Source organism: Harpegnathos saltator, unplaced genomic scaffold (assembly GCF_003227715.2).
Source record: "Harpegnathos saltator strain DR-91 unplaced genomic scaffold, Hsal_v8.6 scaffold255, whole genome shotgun sequence".
In the NCBI taxonomy this organism is placed as follows: Eukaryota; Metazoa; Arthropoda; class Insecta; order Hymenoptera; family Formicidae; genus Harpegnathos; species Harpegnathos saltator.
The window spans coordinates 1,528,403-1,553,958 of NW_020230045.1; the positions used below are offsets into that span (position 1 = coordinate 1,528,403).

The 25,556-nt window shown below is 47.5% G+C and overlaps 1 protein-coding gene across 4 annotated transcripts in view; it reads left to right on the forward strand.

Annotated features, from left to right (window-relative positions):
* Gfrl (Glial cell line-derived neurotrophic family receptor-like) overlaps positions 1 to 25,556 on the forward strand; it is a 366,205-nt gene that overhangs the window by 254,497 nt on the left and 86,152 nt on the right. For all 4 annotated transcript variants that reach the window (XM_025299230.1, XM_025299232.1, XM_025299233.1 and 1 more), the window contains exon 5: positions 22,412 to 22,539. In XM_025299230.1, the coding sequence (XP_025155015.1) occupies positions 22,412 to 22,539 (128 nt within the window). The remainder of the gene's footprint in view (positions 1 to 22,411; positions 22,540 to 25,556) is intronic.

The following is a 25,556-nucleotide window of genomic DNA, read 5'->3' on the forward strand; positions in this document are numbered from 1 at the left end:
CGCCAAAATGAACTATAAAATATAGTGAGATTATAGTATATAATTCAACTATATTTTTCTATCAGTGTACTGACCGAAGGGGTTCAACTAGAGCGCTCGTACAAATCGATAACCAGCCACCGAAACGACGTGCTATCGTGAGATCGCGAGGGAAGTGATGAGCTTTCTTAAAGCCGATCTTTGTTCTTTTAATGAGGGATAATGAAATGAATAGCGTGATATTTCGGGAATGATATTCTCTCGGGAGCGAATTTTCAGGTATTACACGCAGCGATCGGAATTCGCAAATTATCTCATTAAAAACCGACACGCCGCGGTGAAGCGCGCGGACGCGCGTGATTTACGGAGATATGAGCTTCAATTGTATCGCACTCGCAATTCATAACCGTGACTTCGGCTCTTTCCGAGCCGAGCGTTGCAACGCATTGCGGATTTATCTCGCTAATTTTCCGCGCACGTATGGAAACTTAATGGGCTCCGTCGACCGGCGCGGCGCGTTCGAGCTTGCATTCGGCGAGCTGATTATCTTTCAGATTAACGAGTTTTTCTAGGTCAGCGTAATTGCGACGGGCGATGCGACTCACGTATGAGCTCGCCGAAATGAACGGCAATGACGATGAGGCTTCTTAACGAACGACACGCTTTTTGCGAGCAATCGACGCCGCCGTCTTTTCCTCTCGCCTTTGACGCTCTGTTTTTATTATCGTACCTAATTCTCAAATAATATTATTCCGTAAATAACGAGCGATACGAAAATACCATGACCGTGCAAAATGCGAGGGATCGAGTTTTGCTGATTCCGCCGGTTTTATTTTGCTCATCTCAAACTGAGAGAGAATTTTGCCTGCTTACCTTGTAGCATCGGGAATAAATAATAATCTAACGAATATAATACGCGCATAAATATTCCTCAGATTATTATTATATATTCAAGAATTTTTAAAATATGTGTATTAATATTATGTATTATATCTGTAAAAATCGGTTATAAATGGATCTTACAAATGGATAATCTTCCATTATGAGCTCTTTCCAAGTATGAGAAGAACTCATTGTCAAAGCGTCGCTCGCAAGAAGTCTCTCGCCAGTCGATATCACCACGCGAGTTATCGGAAATTACGGAATATCTATTTACAAAGTATCTGTATACATCGGCGCGCTATTGAGATGTCGTAAGCATCTCTGACTAAGTTTCAGGTCGGCACGGTCAGACAGAAATGCATCGATCGTGCCCGATCGAATGCAGCATCTCGGATGCGGCGTGCCGTAGAATGAAAAGTTGCCCGGTGGCCGAGAAAAAATGGTTGCATCTTTATGTACGAACGATTCGCGGAAGCCATCCGTTAATGTCCAACCGTGACAATGGCGGAGCCGCTCTCGCATGACCGAACGGCTCGCGCGAGCCGCTCGATAAATATTTATCCGATTTCGGGCGGGTTGGCAGGCCAGTTTTTACCGAATAATATCCCGTCTCGTCCATCTTCCCGCGGGGAGTTGCGTAAAAAGGAAAACGGCGCCGTGCATTCTCGTGATTGGCGACTCGGTTTGTCTTCATTTCTCCTGATCGCCTCTTTCTCGGGTATTTAACGCTGTTACTGCTTCGGCCGCGAAATCCCTTCGCAAAGCTCGAAGTTTCTTAGCGTTACAATTTTTCCGTGACAAAATCGTCGCTTTCGTAATCGTTTCTTGGTAATAAATCGGTCGGGCTTTCGTGCCAACGTTGCACCTCCGAGAGAAGGAAGAGTTTCTACTTATTTGATTGTTAACTTATTACAGTCCGATATTGTTGGAGTTATTACACGAACATATTGTAGTTCCGGGAGACCAGCAGTAAAATCCGAGCGACGTAAATTCGTCGGAAGACCTATTTTCCTCACCTTTCGCAACGCTTTCGTGTCGAATTACCGTAAAAATATGTAAGTTTTACTACCTGGAAGAAGACATTACGGCGTTCTGCGAAATGCGCAGCTGCGTTTACGGCGGTCTCGGCCGAAGCTCCACCGGCGAGGCCGTTTCAACCATTAGATGCTATAAATATACATTATTTGAGACGTAAAAATGTATTATATTAATGTACAATGAATAATTTCTCCGATTTTTCGCGGGGGACTTGCGGTAAATTTGCAATTTGAAGAAAAATTTTCAGAGGCATTCCACCACTCTAAAATCACTTTAGAATCACTTTAGATCACTTTAGATCATCGGTAAAATGAATATTTTCGTCTCTCTCCCCGACTAGAAATTTTGATCAGGTTCACCTAACATTGATAAGGATCTAACAGGGTGAATGAAAGGTAATCCTAAGTAAGTCAGTCCTTATAATGTTCTAACGACAAATGAGTAAGGATGACTTTTATAAGGTTATAACGATTGGGTCCACATTAGGACCTTAATCTCTCAACGTTATCTCTCTAGGTACCAACCTAGTGTATGATATAATATGATTCAGTTGATCAGGTCCTTGTCGGGATCTTATTCATTGTACCTAATACGATTTGCATTATCAAGTTTTAACAAAACAATTTTTGGGTGTCATTTCCAAATATAAAGATGTTTGCATTGAAAAAACACTTCAGATCACTTGAATATATTTGTAAAATACTATAGAATCTATCCTTTTTTTAGCAGTCAATAAATAAATTGTAAAATTAAGGTGACATGCAACTTTTCTCTTTAACACTGCTTTGTGTCTTGTCACCTTGTGATACTTTATAATCCTATGATATTCATTTAAATGTTTCTTTTCCGAAACATTTTACAAGTATGCTCGAGCGATCTAAGATATTATTTCATGCAAATATCTTTTTATTTGGAAATGACATGAAAGAATTCTCAGCGTGTCATTTCTTATTTCTAATGTCATCATCCAATATAGCCGTGGCGAGTAATCAGGAGCCATAATTTGAAAAAAATATATAATAAGGATTCCACAAGGTAACTCAATAAGGACCTGACTATGAATCCTTACTAAAGTCCTGTTATCCACGCTGCGTTACTGACTTACTAGGATAGTAAGTCAGTAACGATAGTATTACCTTATTGGGACTTGATGTCCAAGTGAGGTTAACCTGATCAGGACCATGGGATAAATTTTTAGTCAGGTCTGTACAAATTTTACCCGATTTATTTTATTCCTCTGCGCGAATTCTTCCAACGAGATATATGATATGTAAATCGCAAGTTCACATGTTGCTAAGAGATAAAACGGGCTGGACAAAGTCTCGAATTAGCACGATCACTCCTGATTGCTGGGCGTCGTTAAATTCTCTCCTCCGCCGCCGCCGTCGCCGGCCGAAAATTAATTTCCACCGTGACCGGATTCGCGAATCCCCAGAGTCCATCTTGAATCCCTCCTTCGTTCTTCCCATCCCGAACTCCTCCGCGTATTCTCCGGAGGATTACATGACTAATTACGCGACTGATCGAAACGGCTCAATTTCCGATCCGCGTGCGAGACGATCGGCGGCGAATTTCGCGCTCGCTCTCACGAATCTTCATCGTCCCGTCGCGGACATTAAGCTCGATTGCGTGACGGATTGCGTGATACATATTGTGCGTTATATTAACGCATAATTTGGTAATAAATAACGGTAGATATGTGTAAATGTACAGTTCGGACGATATCGAAGAATTAACCCGAGCGATCGCGTGCGTATTTCGCGGATTAACGTCGTCACGTCAATTCGCGAAGATATTAGCGTCCAAGAGTCGCGGCCCGTCTCGTTATTGCGGAGAAAGACAGCAGAGAAAGAGGCGAGATCTCGTGCGAGGGAGATTAGCCGCGGCGCAATTGTGAAAGGCGTACGGCATGCCTTGTAATAACATTCATCGGAGCCGCCTGCATAATAACCACGAGTGCGTTTAAACGCGCGCGTTTAATCGGCTCGCGCGATCCAATCGCGTGACACCGGTATATTCGCGTGCGTATTAAATTTGACAGGAGTTGTCAGTTCGCACGATATTATCGTCGAGATTAATACAGTATTATATGATAATAATAATTAATTTCGCGAGACTCATCTCCTCTCATCGTCGTCGCATGCCCCATAATCTATTTGATTACGAGAACACGCCATTAGAGCTTTCCTCCGTCTCCCTCCCTCTCCCGCCCCCCCTCTCTCTCTGTCTCTCTCTCTCTCTCTCTCTCTACTCCCTCTTCTTCAGCTTCACCATTTTACGGCGAATCTCAGTTAAGGATCTAAAAACCCGGATATCAGAGATATCCGTCAGAAGCCCCCGGCATATATCCTTCGAGGATCCGAGAAGCCATTTTCTACAATGAAACGATCCGCCGCAAACTCTCTCACAAGCGGCAAGGGAAATTCACGAGATCATTTTCGTATCGTTGAATTATTTTTATCCGCCGTGTGCGAAGTGCGAGCTCGAGCAGTATCGGATCGGTGGAGTAGTTCGACTCGTCTTTCCCTTCTCCGACGGTGGACCCGCCTCTCTTTCTCTCTCCGAAACACGTGCAAAGGGTGAACGACTGCCGTCGCTCAAGTTCTCAACAAGGAACAACGCAAGAGAGTGAGACGTTCGCTTCGACGGTGTACACGAGTCGTAGGTGTGTACATTATCGCTCACATAGCTCCGCAAAAATGTACGTCGCGCGAGTCTCTCGATCTTATCGTTTAAGCGCGCGCGCGCGAGAGAGGCGTCTTTTCCCGCGAGCTTTCGCGTTACGAAGCCGACGTGTTACAGCAAACTCCTCGATCCAAGACGCCATGCCGGCATGGACACGCCATCGGGACTGACGGGGCGGCGGCAGCGTGGCGAATGTATGCCTCCCCCGGGTGGGTTTGCGCAGTCACGATCCCCGGAGTTGTATCCTGAGAAACTGGCATGGACGTGGCCGCGATTCCTGGCGCGGAGGAGAGTAACGCTTACAACGCGAGAGAGGATCGCAGGCGAAGTAAGGCAGACACGGGAAGAGACACTCACTCCGCCGGTCAGCTGGAGGGGGTGGGTGTCCGCAGCAGGCCGTCAAAGGCAGAAGCGCGTTCGTTAAGGACCGAAACTTGCTTCTCGACGACGACGACGACGACGACGACGACGACGACGATGACGATGACAACGACGACGTGATCAGGGCACGCTAGATTCCACCACATCTGTTCGCGGTAGCGTCGAGCGACTCGAAGGCTCGGCCGACGACTATACTGATCGATACGCGAACCGAAATGTTTATTATATTCGTGTGTTATCGTGACGAAGCTCGCGGAATTTCAAGCTGTACCCTGTGATTGCGATGTGTGCGTGTGCGTGTGTGTGTGTGTGTGTGTGTAAGCGTTGAGACGGAAAGACGCGACTGGAATTTCGGCGATATCGATTCGACCGGGGGAGAAGTGTATCGTTGAATTATTTATCGGCGCGTTCGAAAAGTACGGCTCGATTTTCGAGTCGAATTTGATTTCACAACAGACTCACGATGGAGAGAGAAATGATTCAGCGAACAAGCAACCGTTGTCTACGACCGCCGCCGAGTATAAGTAATTTCACAGGGTAAAACTGCCGCGAGTCGTGAGCTGTGTTTGCTGTCTCTCTTCATCTCAGCGCAAACGTCGGGTGTATTTAAAGAATTTGAGAGTCGGGTAAAAACTGCGAACAGTCGAGACGTCAAGGGGCCGAGGGAAGATGGTTTGCTATTCGCGCGCACGAGGCTGTAAAAGGTTTAACGCCGTTCTTCAGCGTATATATTCTATATCCCCGCGATTCACGATCGCCGCGGCGAGTTTCGATAAAACCGAGTGGCTCGGCGTGGCGTTTCGGCGGGGCCGAGGTGGGGCCGGGACTTCCGGCGCGTTTCTATTTCGGCGTATAAGCGCGTCATAAATTTGGAGCCGGCCAGCAGCCGTTGGCGGTTGTTTTATGCTCTCTGAGCAGGAACTTGGCCGGGTAATTCTGCAATGCGGTTGAAAACGCCGTGCCACCTCGCCTTCCGACCGCTCCGGTCCTTTTCGGCCCTCCCGGCTCCTTCTGCGCCGCTCTTTTTACGTCCCGGCGCGACCGGGAAGGAATTACGCGGCCGCCGCGTCATGGCGTATCATTGCATCCCGGACGTGGTGAGAGCGAACGGTGAAAGTAACCAGAGAGGACAGCGTGTGACTTTTTCTTATTTCCTGCCGGGGCGAGTCAGAAAATCTGTTAGATGATATTTCTCTTCGCTCCTTTTCACGTATGAAAATTAATATCTCACGTCACGTTGAGTTGCTACTTACAAACGAACGATCCATAACAATATCCATCGGAGGAAGTGAACGAATTCAGGCAAGTTTTACACCTGATAACATTCAGACCTTGAAGATCGATCGAGCGAGGTCCGTTTTGCTTTGCGCTCTTCCTTTGCAGTATTTTGCGTATTTTTGAATATTTCACAGTCTGATATTCGCTCCTGACATCTTTTCGTCACAAAAGGCTCTAAGCAAGACAAAATTGCTCCGAACAATCCGGATGGAACTGGTGTCTTTATTTTTTTTGCGAGTGTCAAGGACATTCCCACGGGAGGGTTCCAGATGATTTTCGGGCGAAATTAAAAGGGATGAGTCACATTTTTCACCATATATACGCGCGACTACCTGAGAATATATATCAGGATATGAAGATATTACGTCACACGTGCAGGTGCGCGCACATACACAAGTCGAAGGATCCAGTCTCATGTCGGGAGGTAAATTCGCAAAACTGTAACTCCTCAGCGTACTACAGCTACTTTTAACACGCGGCACGTTCCCCATACGGGAACGTGCGGAATTAAGTCGGGCGCCATCCATCAGCCCGATTTTCATCCGTGCGAAATCCCGCGGCGATTCTCGCGATCGGAGTCCGATATACTCGGCCGCCCCCGCCCCCGGAATTGCCCTAATTCGCGAGATTCCGCGAACAATGGTAACCGCGACGCACGGAGAGTTAACTTGAAGGTTAATTACACCGGGATTCGAGCGTGGCCGGCGTCCCGAAGAATTTCCGGGCCCGGCGGGTGCGAAGAGGGCAAAGTGTTAATTTATGCGTTAGTCTCGTGCCTGGCATACACAACCGAGCGCGCCGCCGAGCGGCCGAGCGAGGGGGATCGGAGAAGTCGGGGAGGATTAGCGGAGGGTAGAAACGAGCGAAGCCGCGCCGGCGAAGGCAACCGCGGCAGAACGGCGGTAATTCAGTGCGGTAAACTCGCAGCATACGGCATACAATATGCAGGTGAGAACGGGTCTCTTCCACCTGCCACCGCTTTTCCACGTATCTCAACCCTTTCGCTGTCTCTCTCTCCCCGCCTCTCTCCTTCCCTCTCTCTTTCCCTCTTATACTCTCACTCTCCCTCTTGCGCCGCTTCCACCGTCGTCGTCCAGCCCTTAATCATTGTGATCGCATTACACTGATGAATCCCGAACCCACCCCCCCGTTGCCCCCCCCCCGCACCCTGTCCGCGCACATCGAGAGTGCAATCGTAAATTGAATCCTTCAAAAGTGCCGCGACGATGGCTGCGCGCGGGGAAAAAACGACAGGGAGATCCCGCCGCGCGTCCGAACGATTTTTTATCCTGTCGAGAGGGCTCGCTCCGCAGAATGTAGGATCGGGATGTAGAATGAGATTTAAACGTGTGCGGTTCACGATTGATCGTCCTGAAAGACACGTTACACTCGTCTGTTCAGCACCCCGTCATATCCTCGTCTGAAGTCGGAGGGATAGACGGAGGAAAATAAAGGAAAAGGAGGTGAGAGAAGTCCGGTTTCAAATATCTTTGCTGGCTTCCGCAGCCGATAAATCCTTGCTAACCCATGTAATTGCCCGAGTGACCTCGTGCGCGAAGGGTGCGAAAGATCCTCGGTCGGTCACAATTGCCCGAGCGTTTTCACGAGAGCAAGCCCGTGCAAGGCCGTGTTGCGAGCCGCGGGTGTACATGCGCGCGAGTGAATTGTCTGTAATTTTTTGCGCGAGTCTCGGATTGCATCCGTCTTGCCCAATGGAAGGATTTGCCGGTTGGAAGACGAATTCTCCCATTGCTGTGGACGGATACATCCTGACGCGAGCGCGGAAAAGCGCTCGCCAGCTGTCTTCTCTCTCTCTCTCTCTCTCTCTCTCTCTCTCTCTCTCTCTCTCTCTCTCTCTCTCTCTCTCTCTCTCTCTCTCTCTCTCTCTCTCTCTCTCTCTCTTCCTCTCTCCCTCACTTGCCGAGTAATAACGCATACGAGAGCGAAAGTGGAGCCAAAGCCGAGCCGGGATTCGGGATTTCGAAATATGCACGCATTCGCGTTCGCTCGGGCGCGCGCTGATCGGAAGAATCTTCGCGGAACCGCCCGGCAAATCCTGGATTCCCGTCACTCTCGCTGATCCCGCGTGAAAAATCGCTCATAAGTTCGCGAGCGCTTTTTGCCGCCTCCCTCCGCGCGCTCCGTGTTTTACCCTCCTCGCTCTTCGCCGCGGCGAAACAAGGACGTTATCGCGCGCGTTACAACTCGAGCACACGTCGCCGCGCGAACGCGCCGTAATCACGGAGAGGACGCACCTCCGTGATGGGATTTCGAGTGGTTCCAGCACGCGGTGACTACTCCGCGAAGGCGAAAACACGACGGCGATGCGACACGAGTCTCTCCAGCCGGCGCGGAGACCTCGACTGCGATTACGCGTTTAGTCGATTAACGCGGCCGCGGGCCGAGTAGAACGCGACCGTGTCTGTCTTCGCGTTCGCCGGCCGGCCGCCGTCGCCGTTATCTCGGCGAATCGAGGCACGCGAAACGGACAAAGGTAAATCGAAATCACGTAGCACGCGCGCGTTGCATGTACGCAAACGGCCTCGCGGTCGTTTGATCGCCGCAGGCTGCCACCGCCCGCTCCTTTCCCCGCCTTTCCGCCCTTTCGCGAATCTCCGATCGAGATTCGGTCGCGAGCGGTTCGACGACGGGCGATTTCCTCGGCGATAATTAGGACGAATTAGAGGCGGGACGACGATATCGCGACTCTCGGTTATTAAACGTCGGCATCCCCGGAGTACGTTCCCCCGCCCCCACCCCCGCCTCCGCCAGGACTCCGCGAAAATTAATACCTATCTCGAGCGACTCGGATTCCCGTTTTAAACTCGGCCCGCCCGCGCCTCGTTTTTGCGAGCTATCAGCTGCGCGGCGATTCCTGTACTCCGAAATTAATCTCGTCCTTAATTAGCGCTAATATCGAAGTTTGGCGCGCGGAACGCGTGCAGTCCGCGCGCGAACTTCGATAAAACTTCTCATTTATCGCGCCGCCGCCGTCGGAATTATTGCAACTTTCTCGGGATATGAATAAAGAGTGATGCGCCGCGCGGCGTGTGCTTGGCCCGACGTGATATACGATTTCATATGTTTCGTGAAACGCGAGCCGCGGTATATATACGCCTAAAGGCGACACTCGCGAGCGAATATCGCACGTAAGGATCGCGCGAGCCCGAGCGCAAGCGGAGAATTGCTTCTATCGGCAGCGTGATTGCGGCAACTCGGCGATTATCGATCAAGCCGGACGCGCGTGAAGAGGAGAAAGCGGGGGAATAATTGATGGCGTCGATTTCCACGGAAACACGCGACAACCTGTCACGCGGTGTGTTATGTCGCGGAGTAACATAATGTCGGGCAAAAGTCGGCCAGCGACGTCGGGGGCGAGTCGTCGTCAGGATCGTCAGGATCGACGATCGAGACAGAAGGTAGCGAGCTCGTTCCTGCGCGTCGCGCCGACGATAATTAACTGCACGATTTCTCGGCTGACGAATGATTTGCAAAGGCGCCGAATTGCACGTCTCCTTTCGTGTCTCCTCCCTCCCCGCCCGCCCCCCCCCCTCCTCCGCTCCGCGCGGCGTCATCAATCAGGCGAAATGCACAACTGCCGCAGCCCGTGTGTGGCGGCGTTATTTCGCAAAACCCCGGTAACCGTGGCCGAGATTGAGCGGCAGATTGCGCGAATTAATTGTCGACCATTCGAGCGTAATTAGCGCTAATTGCGAACTTTTCCCGTATGCGCGCGCGCGCGCTCATGAGCTCTCGCGAGCGGCCCGTCGCGCTGACGCTCACAATCGGAGAATGCAGTTGCAACTGCGCGCGCGAGTTTCCAGCGGAACTTCGAGGCTCGCCGACTTCGCCGAGGTGTACGTAACTTTCCGCGAGCAAAGCGGAGAAGAAAAAGGACATAAAGGAGTGGATAAAAGTAGCTCGGGGGAGAGGAGGGGAGGACGGAGAGGGGAAGGCGGACGATGGACAGAAGGGAAGACAATCTCTGGTCGCGTGATGAGAGGAGACGGGAGGGCGCGTAGAGATAAAAGTAAATACAGTTACCGCGGGCTTCTTTCGACGAGACTCGCAGCAATTATACATGTACGCACGGATATTTTTTATTTTAACGGCGTTGGGGAACGAGCGACGCTGGCGAGGAACGAGCGACGTGCGATAAGCCAGCCAAGATGGAGGAACGGAGGCGAAATAAAGATTTAATAAATATTTACCTTCTACTTTGGGCTGACTTTACGTCCCCCAAGGGAGGGCGGCTCCGTTCCCCCTCCTCCAAGCAGGTGTCAAAAATTGCGACTTATGTCGTCGCGCGCTGTCGTTATTTCTATTTTCCTGCCGCCTGCTTTATCTTTTTTACCGCCCACCGTAAGAAACTTTACAGTTTCGCGCTGAGATATTAAGATTTGTGAATGTCTCTATCTCCGTTTTCTCTTTTTCCCCCCCTCCCTCTCTCCCTCTCTCCCTCTCTCCCTCTCTCCCTCTCTCTCTCTCTCTCTCTCTCTCTCCGTCGAGCGAATGCATTCGTAACTTTGACGAGCGAAGAGATCCGCTTTGTATATCGCGCGAGTGTGTCGTTGAATTTATGAAAGAAGGAACATATGAGACAACGCGTCGATTCAATTGAACGGGGGTGGACGACAGGCGCGCGTTTACTCATCGAACGAGCGAGCGCGCGGACGTCCGGAACACCCCGTATATATTCGAGGGCAACCATAAATATATAATGCGCGCACCGTACGCGGGCGCGGAGCGCTAAAGCGGCAACCGGCGAGTCGCCTTATGAATTTTAATGAGACCGTATCGTCACGTGATAGGTGTAAGGGTTGTCCCGAGCCGGGGCTTTGCACTCGCTGTCGAACAACCCTTAATCAAGTCGCCGCGCTCGCCAGTTTCCATCGTCGCGACTACGACCTTGCGCGGCGCCGGGGAATGATCTGCGAGAGAGAGAGAGAGAGAGAGAGAGAGATGTTGCGAGCGGCCCGTTGGAACGCGCTCGGCAGGCCCCTTTGTGAGCTGCGAGCGTATTGAAGATATCGTGAGCAGAGAGAGCCACGCGCAAACTCGGTCGCGCGAACGAGTCTTTCTCGACGAAGTGGCAAATCGAATCTGCCGGTCTTCAATCGGCAGCAGTACTAATTACAACTACGCTCCGCGAGGAAGGTTTAATGATTTCGCCGTCGATCGATCGCTCGCTCGGGGAAAATGCGAGAGAGCTCTCGAGGGTCTCGACAATTACAAAATATGTCACGTGGACATGAGCCAATCGAACTGTTAAGTTTGCAGGAGCGTAACTTTCGACGAGCTGAAAGATGAGTACGAGTACGAGTAATTGGTTTGACCAGTTAGGCTTACAGATGTGTCGCTTGAAAGGCAGGAAAAGAGACAAAATTGACGAGAGGCAAATATACAAGGGCAACAAGGGAAAAGAGGGTCCCTCAAACCGGTATTCCAGCCGCTGGGCGCATTTTACAACTTAATATTGAAAGGAACAGGTTCACGGGAGGGATCAAACATTCAGGAATTGAGGAGAACCGGAGACGTAGAGGCCGAGTAGAGCCGGGCGAAGAAAGTGGGTTCGGCTTTTCGGACCCCGCGTCGTTAATCATTCGCGCGCGAGGCTCGATAGACGCGCATACATTATTCAGTAGCTTTTCGATGCCGGTTATGCATAGCCTTTGTCGATGTTCAAGCGGTCGCATTCGTCGGAAAAGCCGTCGGGCTCGCGTGGAAAACTGGTGTGGGCTCGGTGCCGGCGCCACCGCAGAGTGGGTCTCCATTGCGGACCGCATATGGGACTCTCGGTGTAATTCATCCGCGATAATGTGGGTGGCGGTCATTTTATCGCGCACCGCAATCAAATTTTCAGGGAGTCCGTTTGGTAAACGCCTCTATAAACATGAGTCATTTTTACACACACATAACCTCCCGAGCTTCGGCGTGTACAGGGTGTAATAGCAACATACAGGTCAGTATGACGGGTTGCTTGCCCCTATTCGGATGATAATGCAGAGGTTTCCGAAAAAGTCACTCGTTGATAATGATTGACTTTGTTGACAATGATATTTGCCGTGTTCCCAGTTATGACAAATGCAACTAACTTTGCACCGTGTTCGTTACGACAGTTTATCGACCGTTTACCGACAGGAGTCGAGCCTCATTGAATTAAAAAAGATGTTTAAAAAATGAGACTGAGAAATAAATATTACGGAATAAAGCAGAATAAATAGGAGTAATATTTAGAGAGATAAATAATACAACATATGTCCTGGTTTCGCATAATTTCTTAATTGCTTTCTTACGTTGAAGAGTTCGATAGAAATTGGAGGTTAGAAAGAACGATATAGAAGTATTTAAAAGTCTTATATACTATTTCATCCATGTTTCTGCAAAAGATCGTTTCTGCAAAAGTATAAATGGACTAGAAACGCGGTATAAATATTGGTTGCAACTTAATTGACCGCACTATCAAGCTGCAAAAAATTTCGAAAAACAGGTTCTATTTTCGATAAAAGAGGCGTCAAGATACAAGACGACTATAATATACCGAAAATATGTCGCTTGATGACTTACGGTCGATTAAGTTGCAACCAATATTTATACTTCTAGTCCATTCATACTTTTGCAGAAGCGATCTTTTGTAGAAACATGGATGAAATACAGTATATAAGACTTTTAAATATTTCTTTGTCGTTTCTTCTAATCTCCAATTTTTATTAAACTTTTCAACATAAGAAAGCAATTAAGAAACCAGGAAATATGTTGTATTATTTATCTCTTTAGGTATTACTCTTATTTTTTCTGCTTAATTCCGTAATATTTATTTCTCAGTTTCATTTTTTAAACCTCTTTTTTAATTTAATAAGGCTCGACTCCTGTCGGTAAATGGTCGACAAGCTGTCATAACGATCATAACGGTGCAAAGTTAGTTGCATTTGTCATAACTGGGAACACTGCAAATATCATTATTAACAAAGTCAACGAGTGACTTTTTCGGCAACCTCTGCGATCGGAAACATCAGTGGTTTCCTTATTTCCTTGCGAGTCGCGTTGAAAAATAGTGTCTATCCGTGATAAATATTCAGACGTTGTTATTAAATGCAAAGTGTGTGAAAATTCTTTTTTGTGCTTTGCGCGAGTCGTCGAAACACCTTTGCATTTTCTTCTACCGCGTTACACGATATTTCAGGAGATGGGATTCGGAAAGTCAAGGACTTGAAGAAACGTACGCATAATTTTCCGTGAAAATACACGCCCGAACCCGGAGATGTGGCCCATCACGCTAATAACATCTCGATGAACCATTCTCTCGCCAAGGAGCGACAATTAATGAATATTAATCCGCCCGCGACACATGTAGCTCTGCGAATTAATTTTCCATCTTGCATAATAAATAAATTGCGAAAGTCGCAACAGCTGGCCCCGATGTAGCGATGTTAAACGAATTTTGACCTTTCCCCTACTCGCGCCGAATATTAAGCGCGCATTAATATTTCAGGGCAGCGCGCATTTATTGAATTTAAATCGCGCTCTTCGCGCAATTTCCTTTGCGTTTACTCGCCGACGTTTCTCGCACCGAAACCCGTTTCGAAAATCTATTTTCAGAAATTCTCGCCGAGCCAAAGCGCACGCAGGTCGAGTCGGACTTTTGATGTATTACCTTGTTTCCCATCTTTCAACACAAAAATTGTTACTCATGCTTGCAATATTTAATCATTTCGCAGCATACTGTGTTATTAGAATAAACGCGCGAAGATAATGAGCAGAACTTTTTACGGCTTACATCGTTACTCTGATGTAAATTTTACATGCAAACGTGCGATTGCACAAAACGCGCGTGTTCCAAATATATCCAATACATTTTCCCAAGAAAAAACGAATAAAATATTACTCTACAAAAATATTTCCATTTGTTAACTTCGACATCCGCCGACGGTACATCTCTATAGATGACAATTGTGCTTCAAATAAATCAATCTTTTCCAAATCCAAACTGTTGCTCGTGGAGAATCGAGATATCTTCGAGTCCTACGACGTCTCGTTGCGCCTTAAATCAGATTAATTCAATGGCGTATTAATGTCCTATGTGGAACATCTCGTGTTTTACTTCAAGAATAATCGTCCGCGTTGTAACTGAACAAACAATTTTTCAACCCTGTTTCAGCCGGTCCTCCTGCTCTAGACCGGTCGGTGTGGTGACTGAAATCCATGCGAAGGATTACGGTTTACTTACGAAACAAGCGGAACCATCCGCGGTCGGCGGCCCGAGGAAACGACGTCTCAAATGTCTGTCGTTGACACTCGTAGTCGTGAGGAAACTCCTGCGAGCCATCGCGATTTCGTCCGCAGCAGCGGCTGACTAATTTGCGTCCGTACCACTTTGTCTCGCTGTCGATCCGCCGCGCTCGCGACTCTCATTCGGGTTCTCTCCCGACAAGCGGGCCTCGAATTCACGTCGAATTCTCAGGCTATTCCACTGCAGCGTCGACGAGTATTTCATGAAATCAGTGCGACGAATGGGAAAAATTACGCTGAGACTTTGTCCGCCACATCGAATGCGACATGGCGACGTTATTGATCCAGTGCGACGCAACGACATTTGTTTAACGACATTATTTAACGCCATTTAATGTCCAAACTCGAGGTCACACTCGGCTTCAGGAGAGAACGGAGAAACTTGTATTAGAGACAGCGGATTTCCAAGTTTTATGCTGAATCGCGGTTAGAAAGTTTTATTTTAACTTTTATATATATATATATATTTTTTTATAGTCTTCGCAGAGCAATGTGCCGTTACGGGTTTTTTTCGCATTTTTCACAAAACTCGGCGAAACTTTGAGACCCGGGAGAAGTTCGAGAGAGAGAAAGAGACCATTCTCCCGTCGAAGAGCGAATCGCTTCAGAAAGCGCAAGCTCTCCGCGGATTCGAATCGGTTTCCGCGATCGATGTGGCGCGAACGAGCGCGCCATTTATCGGCAGGATATAAGACACGAAACCGACAAATATCCATGAGATGGCTCTCCTCCACCCTCCTATCCCTCCGCGTCCGTATATTCTGGATCATGAATCTCTCCTCCTCTCTTCCGTTGTTTCTTATTTCACAGCTGGTTATGCGCATTCATATCGCCATAGTGCGATTTATTTACGCCGATGGCGTAAACGCGCGGGTCACTGGGTCGCGAAATTCGCTGAAACTTCGCGCGGCGGTGGGCCGAGGGTTCTCACAGCTGCCGCATGAATTCGGTGGCGGCAAAGCAATAAAGTGTAATGGCAGCGGAATAACGCCGTGGAGCGCGAAGAAAAGAGAGTACGTTGCGAGAACTGCGGGCGAAACAGAGAGAAGAACCGCGGTGTGCGATACGAGCGCGAGCTTGTTTTGTCAGGAACTGAAACATCTATAATGGCGCGCGTATTTTTCGACGTGCTCGACGTAAACGAGTCATCGGGTGATTTAATATGCAAATGAATGCAATCCCTTCGATCGCGAAACAAGCGTAGACAATAATACCGACACGAGCGAAAGCCGATACTCGCGTGTTTCTAACACGCAGAATATGATACTCTGCGTTTCGTGCCATAAAATTCTACGCTCGTCCGTCCAAAGCTATCGCGCAATTATACTACACACGAGTTTCATGATACTGAGAGGATAATCCTGCGCTCTCCCGTTTGTCCTCATCACGAGGCACCACAAATAGAGCAATTGAAAGTGTCCTTTATTAACGTGACTTTAAAGAAGGATACATTGCAAATGCATGCTAATATATTTCACTATACATTTATTTTTTAACTTAAGGGGACTGGAGGGTCAGATTGCTGAAAAATCGTGCTTGTTTTTGACAATATTTTGCGATGAACTGAATAAATGTGCAAGAATGAAAATTTTAGGTATATTTATACAACATGTGAAGAGTAGAAAAATTTTGTTTATTAACAAATATTCATATAAATATACGTCCACTTAAATTTTAAACGTGATCCTTTCGAAATTTTATTGTTCAACTTTTTGCAATGATTTCTCCGAAATTGAGCTTCGTATCAATTTGAAATTTTAAAGCAATAATATTTGTTCATCTGTCTGTCAGGTGAACCATGGACAACTCCGTCAAAATATTTCATTTCGAGATATTAATTTTTTTTATTGTAAAAGAACTGAAAAATTTGAATTTTTTCCTAATAATAGCTGCTATTTTGTTAATTTTGTTCGATTTTTTTTTTATAATGCTTCACCGGATAATGATAAGCCTCCTTAAGATTTCTAGCTAAAATTCGCTCTGATCGGACCACCGAGAGCCGAGATATTACCGCAAAAACGACAACTTGAAAAAAAAAAGGAGAGTATATTTCAGCTATATATATCGTATATTTATTTATAGTTATTATATAATATCGTATAGTTATTATATAAATACATCAAAAATTTTAATTCTTGCACATTTATTCAGTTCGTCACAAAATATTATCAAAAAACAAGCACGATTTTTCAGTAGTCTGATTCTCCAATGCCCTTAAATGCGTTGAATTCGTTGAATTTATTTTACAAATTATTTTTTTTATTCCCCCATTTAACGTGTATGCCGACTCGGGATGTAAATTTTCTCTTGTAAGATATAGAAAAATCAATATGGAGAAATTTACCGACAACAAGAAAGAGAAAGAGAGAGAGAGAGAGAGGAAGAGAGAGAGAGAGAGAGAGAGAGAGAGAGAGAGAGAGAGAGAGAGAGAAATAGAGCGCATGGCCGATCGGCCTCGAGTTGACAGGGTCACTGGGTCGCGCGGTGATCTCTCCCGTGGCATTCGCAAAGTTTGCGGGTGCGATAAAGTTCAGCGGGGAAAGAAAGTCCCGCGACTTCGCGCTCACGGCTTAATTTATGCATGAGATCAGTGTAGAACCCGGCGACATTCGCCGGACCGCGGAGATTTTTTGTGCGCGACAACTTCGGTCATACCGTCCGATATCGAACGACGCCATTACGTTCTCGCGCTCTCCGTTGCGCCGCGAGGTTCGATGTTCCGCGACGATCGATCGGTAAATTTCGATGGAGACGCTAATTCCGACATTGCATAAGTACGAATTACACGGCCGCTACACGCGACGCTAATCTTCCTTGACCCGTTTTACGGTATAACGTCGTCGAATCAGCTCGAAACGGGCGGATTTCAGATATAAAATTCATGGGGAGGCTCGCATGTGAAATTCATCGCCGGCCAGAAATCGGTGTGCACGCGCTGCCGCAAATCTCCGTCAAAACACAAGCTGCAATGAGACGTTTGGGAAGTCCGTATCTTTTCACGCGATAACGATATCACTCGGCAACATCGTCCGCATCGGACAAGAGGAGGAGGAGAAAAAAGAAGGAGTGTCGCGCGCAAAATCTCGCGATGCGGAATGAAACGTGACTCGCCTACTCGTTCTTACGTGGACCTTTGCACCCTTTGATGCATCCTTTCCCCTCCTGCCTCCCGTCTTCCTGCTCTCCCGGTCCGCATCCCATCTCTTCAGTTCCAGCTTTACCATCCGCTCGGCTTTTGCCTCCTTTAACCCCTAATTCGACATGGAGGATTTACCGTAGCGTGTGTGCCATTAACCCAAATAATTTTCAGTTCAAGAGTCTCTACGTCGAATGTCCCTCCACCTATATTTCCCTTGCCGTCCGTCTCTCCCTCTCTCTCTCTCTCTCTCTCTCTCTCTCTCTCGTATTATATATATATATTTTTTTCTCTTTCTGTTTTATTTTCTATGCCCTTTGCGAGCGATCAGTGCCGCATTAGCCCGACAAAAAACTCAAACCGAGCGCCCAGCGTCGGTTGAGCGTCAACAAGCGCTGGAAAAGGGAAAATCCCAGAGAACATGCCAACGAATAAACAAATTACACATAATTATCGTAGTTGCAAGTATTGTTACCAGTTCGCGCGCAGAAGTTTGAGAATTTCTTGGTCGATGAATATTTCAGAATCTCTGAATAAAGCTCACGTTAATTAGACACGTCTAAGGCGTCTTAACTACTTTAGCTACGGCTGACCTGAACACTGAGCTCTACTACTGCATGCACCGCTTTGTCGCTAAACGCCCGCGCGTTCGTTACTTCACTCACTGTGCAATTCATTGTTTCTTGGTATTAGTAGTACCTTAGTACTACTGCGCAACGGCTAATGAATGAACGAAATTTGCACTTGCAGTGTCAAGGTGAAGTGAAGAAACTCGCGGCTGCACGGACAGCAAGAAATGTCCATTCATGCAACTGAATGAAGAGTGAGAATCCGTGACGAGGAGCAACATCTCCGTTACCGCCGGCGTAACTCAAGCGTGTCTACAGATAACTGATAACGATTGACTGATTAGAAACCTCCCCGCAGGAATCTTTCCGCCCCTGTACGAGCTAGTCTTCCTCTCGAACCCTATTTCCCCAAGCGGAACGGGAGATTCAGTTACACTAATGGAATTGTTTTTTCCCGCGTAGCAACGACAAGCAATCCACCGTGGTCTCGATGAAAGTTTCAGCAGAGGGCCGCCGTAGTGGCATTTTGTCCTAAACGATTGCTCAGCGGTAAGCGGCCGTAGCGGCGATTGTAGTATTCAAAGGGCTAGGCTATTCTCGTCTTGTCTCGTTGATTTCGCCCGCAAAGTCGACACGCAACACGACCGAGCGTGATCCCGCGCGTCGTCGTCGTCGAGCAGAATAAATTCGATCACTCGTCGCATCATCATCGAGCGCACCGAACTACGTCAGCGGTTACTTCGAGACGAATTATCGGTATGTGTGTCTGTGTGTGTGTGCGCGCGCGCGCACGGGAAAGTCCGTTAAGTGTTCCCGTGTAAACGCTCGAGTTCGAAAGTCAATTGGTCGGGTTTCGCGCAAAGTTTCTCCGCGTTGCCTCCGACGGGAAAGGGAGGAGAGGAAAGAGTCGAGTGAGTCTCTCTCGCCTCTCGATCGCTCGCCGGATATCGTGCGCGATCGATTTTCCGGAGTTAACGAAAGATCCACGACGAGTGGAAGGAAGCCGTGCGACCTGCTCGCCGCAGCAACGACGAGAGTTTTCCCATGTTATCTGCGCAATCTGTTGTCGGGGTGTATGCGCGGCAGTTTAAATTAGAAAGCCACGGACAAAATAGGATATCGCGTCGGGGGGGGGGGGGAGAGCGATTGCGCGTCGGTCTTACGAGAACGTGTGTGCGCTCCGTGAGGGCACTCCGGAGAAAATTTCTTCTCTCCGCGATACAATAAGCGGATTCGCGGTCGGTTCGTTGCACGAATATTCCGCCGTTTATTCTTACAATCATGATCCGAAACAACAAGCTCGAAAACTATTAACGAGATTTCTTGGCGTACTATTCTCTTTTATTCTTCTCTCTGCGAACATCAATAATGCAACGTGCTCGATATGAAAGTTCGGGGAATATCCGAAATATCGCTTTCCAATTCTAATCTGGGAAGCAATACACTCCGATCTCGTATATCCCGAATCGCTCGTACATTCTAGAGAGCATATTTCTAATGACCAGAATGCCGCGTTGCTTAAATATCCATGATTTTTATAATCGAGGCTTTCTCTAGCTGGAGAGATATAACGTCATAGTTGCAAAAATAGTTGAGCAAATACTAAAGTATTAAAGTCGCGCAGCGCTATTATCAAACAGCGCGCACGCTCTTACTCTTGTTATCATCACCGCGTGAGATTACTTTTACTTTTAATTCGACATTTATATTCCTATTTTATCGCGACGAAGATATATATCGGGCCCGTCCGTCGGCTCGGACAGAAATTACTCGGGGTCCTTTTCGATCTTGCCGAGTTATTATGCAGAATTTATAACGGCATATGCGCGAGATCGTGACACATTTCGCCCGTTACGTCACACGCGGCGCAGCTAAAAATCGGCGAGTTCGTATATCCCCTCCCGCCGTGTGAATTAGCATACTCCGCGTGAGTAGCAGCCGTTAATTATTCGCGTATTAAAATTTCGATATGTATCGCATCGTTAATGTCTTCCAATTACCGCGGATTATTGGGAACACGGAGGAGCAGGCGTGTGCTTGCGCGCGCGCGCGCGCGCGCGCACGAAAATATTGCGGGGTATCGGAAGTACGACGGGGGAGAGGGAGGAGAAGGGAGAGTATCGGGGTTTGCGTATTTTAATATTTATTGACGGGCTATTGGGGCGGGCCCCAGATGTAGGTCAGTGTGCTTGGTAAAACGCCGATATTTGATAGGGCGTCATTAATCCTCCGCGCGGAGGAGATTTACGCGAGCGGGAAGGCGAGGCGGGAATTCACTGAGATTAATTAATAATATTTGCAGAGCAGTCGTCACACACGTTTACAGTGCGCCCACAATGGCCCCATTAATGCGCTCGCAAATCCCGCGCGTAGGCGCGCGCGCGCCCGCCGCGGATTCACGTCCGCCTCATTCACACGCTTTAAGCATCCCGACGCGCGCGAGCGTACGCGCCGAGCGTCCCACTTTTCGCCGCGCAAGCGCGTTTACACCGTAACTTGCTTTTACATTACATCGTGCGAAAGTATTGTACATTCGATGCACTCAGTTTTCGTTGCTCTCGATGGTTGAAATTAGAATATGTCAATATTCATCTCGGGTCCCCCCCTCTCTCTCTCTCTCTCTCTCTCTCTTGGGACTTTTCATCCACATTTCAGCCGCGCTTTCGTTTATATTTGCGTCATCGCTTTAAATCAAGATACGTAGGCTCTTATAATGGGGAGGGAGGAAATGCAATTGGCAATCTGCTATAATTTATTCAGCGATATTATTCCGTTCGTTATCGACCTATTATTATGTGCCAAGACGAATTTAATGATTAATAAACTTCAGCAGAAACATTTCAGCGAAAATCCTGCATCCCGCTCTCGTTGACCCGTTTGTTTCTCTTTTTGATAATCATATCCTCATCAAGGATATATTAAGAAATGTTATAAGAGGCTTTTATATTTATAAGGAAATTATCCACGATGTTTCACTGTTGAACCAGTCAAAAGTTCGTTTCGATTTATATGAATTCTAATTTAACTTCATCGTGCCCGCTCGATAGAAAGAAATAATTCGTCAATTGAGTAATCACCATCTTTTATCTATATTTTGTCATGTGATGTTTGTCAAAAATCGGCTCGAACTTTCGGACTGACGTAATGAAATCCGCAACACTCATGTCCGCGACGCGTCTCCGACATAAAGGTGGCCAGATGTCGTCCCGGATATTATTGGATATTAAACTTAATTTTAAAGGATTTACAAAAGATGGCGCAATGATCACCTAATGGCATCGGCCTATACTGAAGCCAACTTCGTACGAAAGCCCTGTCATTAGGCTTTAAGAATCAATATATTTCATTTGGTCGAAGTGTAAATAACATATTTTTTTAGCGCATTCAATATGTCGAGTTTTGTGCCAACGAAACGCAATTTGCGGGAAGCGTTACCTTTTTGTTCCCATTTGAAAAAATCGGCAGCTGAAAGTCTTCGTTTGCTGTCCGAAGCTTATGGGAAATATGCTCCATCGATCTCAACTTGTGACTATTGGTTTAGACGATTCAAAAGTGGAGATTTTCCACTTGTCCATCGTAATCCGAAGGTAATGCTCTGTATTTGGTGGGATCAAAAGGATGTGGTTTATTATGAGCTGTTAAAACCTGGCGAAACCATTACTGGGGACCGTTATCGACAATTAGTACAGCTGAACCGAGAATTGAAAGAAAAACGACCAAAATACGCCAAAAGACACGACAAAGTGATTTTCCAGCATGACAACGCTCGGCCACATGTCGCTGAACCGATGAAGGAAAGCAGCTAGAGCTGCTCGGATAGGATGTTCTACCCCCCCCTCCCCCCGCCGTATTCACCAGACTTGCTCCTTCCGATTTCCACTTGTTTCGATCCGTGCAGAATCACCTTTCTGCCCAGCACTTCAGTTCTTTAGAAGATACAAAAAAATGGCTCGACTCACGGATAACCACAAAAGACGAGTCGTTCTTCCGCCGAGGAATCCGCCTTTTACTAGAAAGATGGGAACAAGTTGTAGCTAACGATGGACAATACTTTGAATAACATGTACTTATCACTTTCGAAATAAACGTTCAGTTTCACAAAAAAATCCTCTAAAATTAAGTTTAATACCCAATAATATAACCGCGTCCTCATTATCTCATTATATTGTTTCAGGGACGCCTGCTTCGACTCCTGGACGCAACTGCGGCTGTCACCGATGTTCGGCTGCATATGCCCGAACAACAGTAACAGGCGGCGATGCGACAAGATCTTCACGACGGTGAACCACAATCCCTGCGTTGGTGAGTCCGATCACGACACGCGATGCGTAAAGTTCTATCTTTCTTTCTCTCTCTATCCATCTATCCATGTGTTCGTACGTATTTTCGTCGTGCACGTAATTGCGTGATGTGACGCGCCGAACGCGCGTCGTATACACCTCGGCCGTTTTCATCCGGCAATTTTGCGATTTCATCGTAAAATTAACTAGCTCATATTCGTGCTGTCGGGCTGTGTTTTAAGCGAGCGCTAAAGTCCTCGCGTTCTTTCCTCGAGGAGAAATTTTCCACGAGGGGCGCGATAAATGCGCCCCTCGCGCGAGCTTTATCGCTTCGGCCGTTGGAATGAAACGCGATTGTGCAAACGGTGAACAAACAGTTTGACGTTTGTCGATAAATTTTTATGAACGCGGTTTGACGATCTTCGCTCACAAACACATGTAAATACGTGCACGGGATATCGTTTGACGAGTTTTATCGTGAATTGGGATTCGAGCAGGCTCTGTTGTGACATGAATGAACGAGTTATACTAGCATCCTGTGAAAGGCGACTGTCGGTGTTGTAAAGTAATTTTGGATACCTATTGAGGAGACTTCTATCTATCGTGTCGTACATTGAGATACGGAGTTGACCCTTTGCGTGTCTGTTTTTCTGTGTGTGTGTGTGTGTGTATATATATATATATTTATATATCTTGTACAGAGTTCTCATATTTGGTTCCTTTCTGTCGATGTATTTATGCATTTGAGCGCGTTCTCGTCGATCCTGGATCGCGGCGATCACGATCGCGACAGACCCAAAATGACGGAAATACCAACCCGCAGCTTCCATGGAAGCAATAAAATTCCGCAGCCCTCCCCCCTGCCGTCATATTCTTACACATACAATTCAAATATTTTTTAAGGCATTCTTTAGAAATTTAACGAACGAATTTAATGTTCATCTTCGCGTCACATTTGCATTTCTCGTGCCGCATCGTTCGCTTCTCCACAATTACACGTGAACGAGTCTTGCTCGCTAACGGCTTTATCCGTGAGATAAATCTCTCGATATAAACGAGTAAATAAATGTAATACGCGGAAGAACTCGCTGAAATCCTCAGCAGCAACCGCGACGACGATCGGACGTTCGTGCACGCGTAATCTCGACGTAATCCCTCGAATTCGCGAGACAAAGCGTCGGGTCTATCATCGTCGAGACGCTCTCGGCCGAGCAGCCCCGTTTTTCTCTCAGCGTCTCTTTCTCTCTCTCTCTCTCTCTCTCTCTCTCTCTCTCTCTCTCTCTGTTTCTCCCGGTTTAGAGGGAACCTTCGGCTAAAAACTGACGCGCGCTAAATTGAAGCCACTCGCCGTTACTGTCTCATTTTTTCCCCGGCGTCAAAGTCGCCGGCGGAGCGGGATGCTGCTCGACGGGGCAATTACTTTTAAACGATACCGCGGTGTTTAAGTCTCGTCGGAAAACATTATCCTCACCCTCGGATAAGCTACTTTCTTCGTAATTAACCGAGGAGGGAGAGAGAACGAGTTCTCGCGGGCGGCGAGATGAAGATAACCGCGAGTTCTAACCTCGGTTAATAATTAATAATTTAAACCGCGTTTACACGGCTGCCGCTGTTTAGAGACGAGGAATTTCTTTCCGAGACGGTCGCGTAATTTCGCCGGCGGATCTCTTCGCGGTTAATCACGACGGCGGAAGCTTCGCAAACTTACCAGCTTAATCGCAGCATCACGTCAACAGCGCACGACGCGTCCAATCCAGACCTCGTCGGGGAATCAATCGTTGCGAGATGCAATCGCGTCGGAAACTCGTCCGTTGACTTTTTCCCGGACGGCACGTTATTGTTACGGAAAAAAATCTCTACATTCCCCTCACGTTCCCGTCGTAAGTCACTCTTCATCCGATTAGCGCGGCATCGACCTACAGTTCGTCCAGGATCGGCGAGGCTCCTCCGTTCATGCCTCGCAATCGTAATTTTAAGGCAATATTAAGACTCGAGCGTGCAACGCGCACGCGCAATACGTAAGTACACTTACACGCATCACACACGCATGTGTGACAAATGTGTCTCTTGCGTTGCGTTTGAAACGAATGAATCACGCCGGCGGTTGTGCATATGTACCAGCGATGAATGCGGCATATACGTACACACAAGCAAAATACACACAAGATACACACACACACACACACACACACACATACACACACAAACGACAGCACTAACAGTTGTGGAATGCGTGACCGGTCGAGAACAGTTTTCAGCACGGCAACATAAACGAACAACTAATTATTACGGTAACGACGTTATAACGCAATTAGCATCGACGCTACGGACATAATGCGCAAACGAACACAATTCAGTTTGGCTGCCGGCGTATAACGAACTACTTCACTTCGCGCAGAGAGAGCGAAGGAATTCCGCGTCCCTTCTCGCCGCGGAATTTCGGATTAATTTCAAACGGTGTCGTACGTCGCGTCGAGTGATTCGACGTTTGCTCGCTTCGACGATGATTTCTCTTTTCTTGTGTGTTTTTTTTTCTCCACGAGCTGGCCGCGTTTCCGTGACCTGGAAAAATCATCGCCCGTCTAAATAACACCGAGATTCGTGCGCCGCGCCGGGTCGATGGGTCGGATTCTAAACCGAGAATCGCTCGTCGTGCTCAAACTTTCATCTCGCCATCGAGAATTTCGACATTCGTTCCTATTATCGCTCGCCTTATCGTCAACCTGCCAATTCGCTCGCGCGAGATAATTCGACGGCGGCAGAATTACACCTCGACAAATTGGCCGGATTCGACCTGACTGGCGGGAAGAGTTGCACTCTCAAAATTGGAGAACGTTCTCGGCACAAGCGTTCAACCGCAAGCCAACTCGCCAGCTCCGAGCATACTTATTCGAGTGTACTCCCCCTCGCTCGGCAATTTTTCGCGCATCTTTCCGCACAGCTGCAAGCTCCGAGCTAAGCAAGATGCTCGAACGTCACGAACTGACGATTCGATACCGAACGATTCACCCGGTATATGGAGCAGCTTCTTGAATTGAG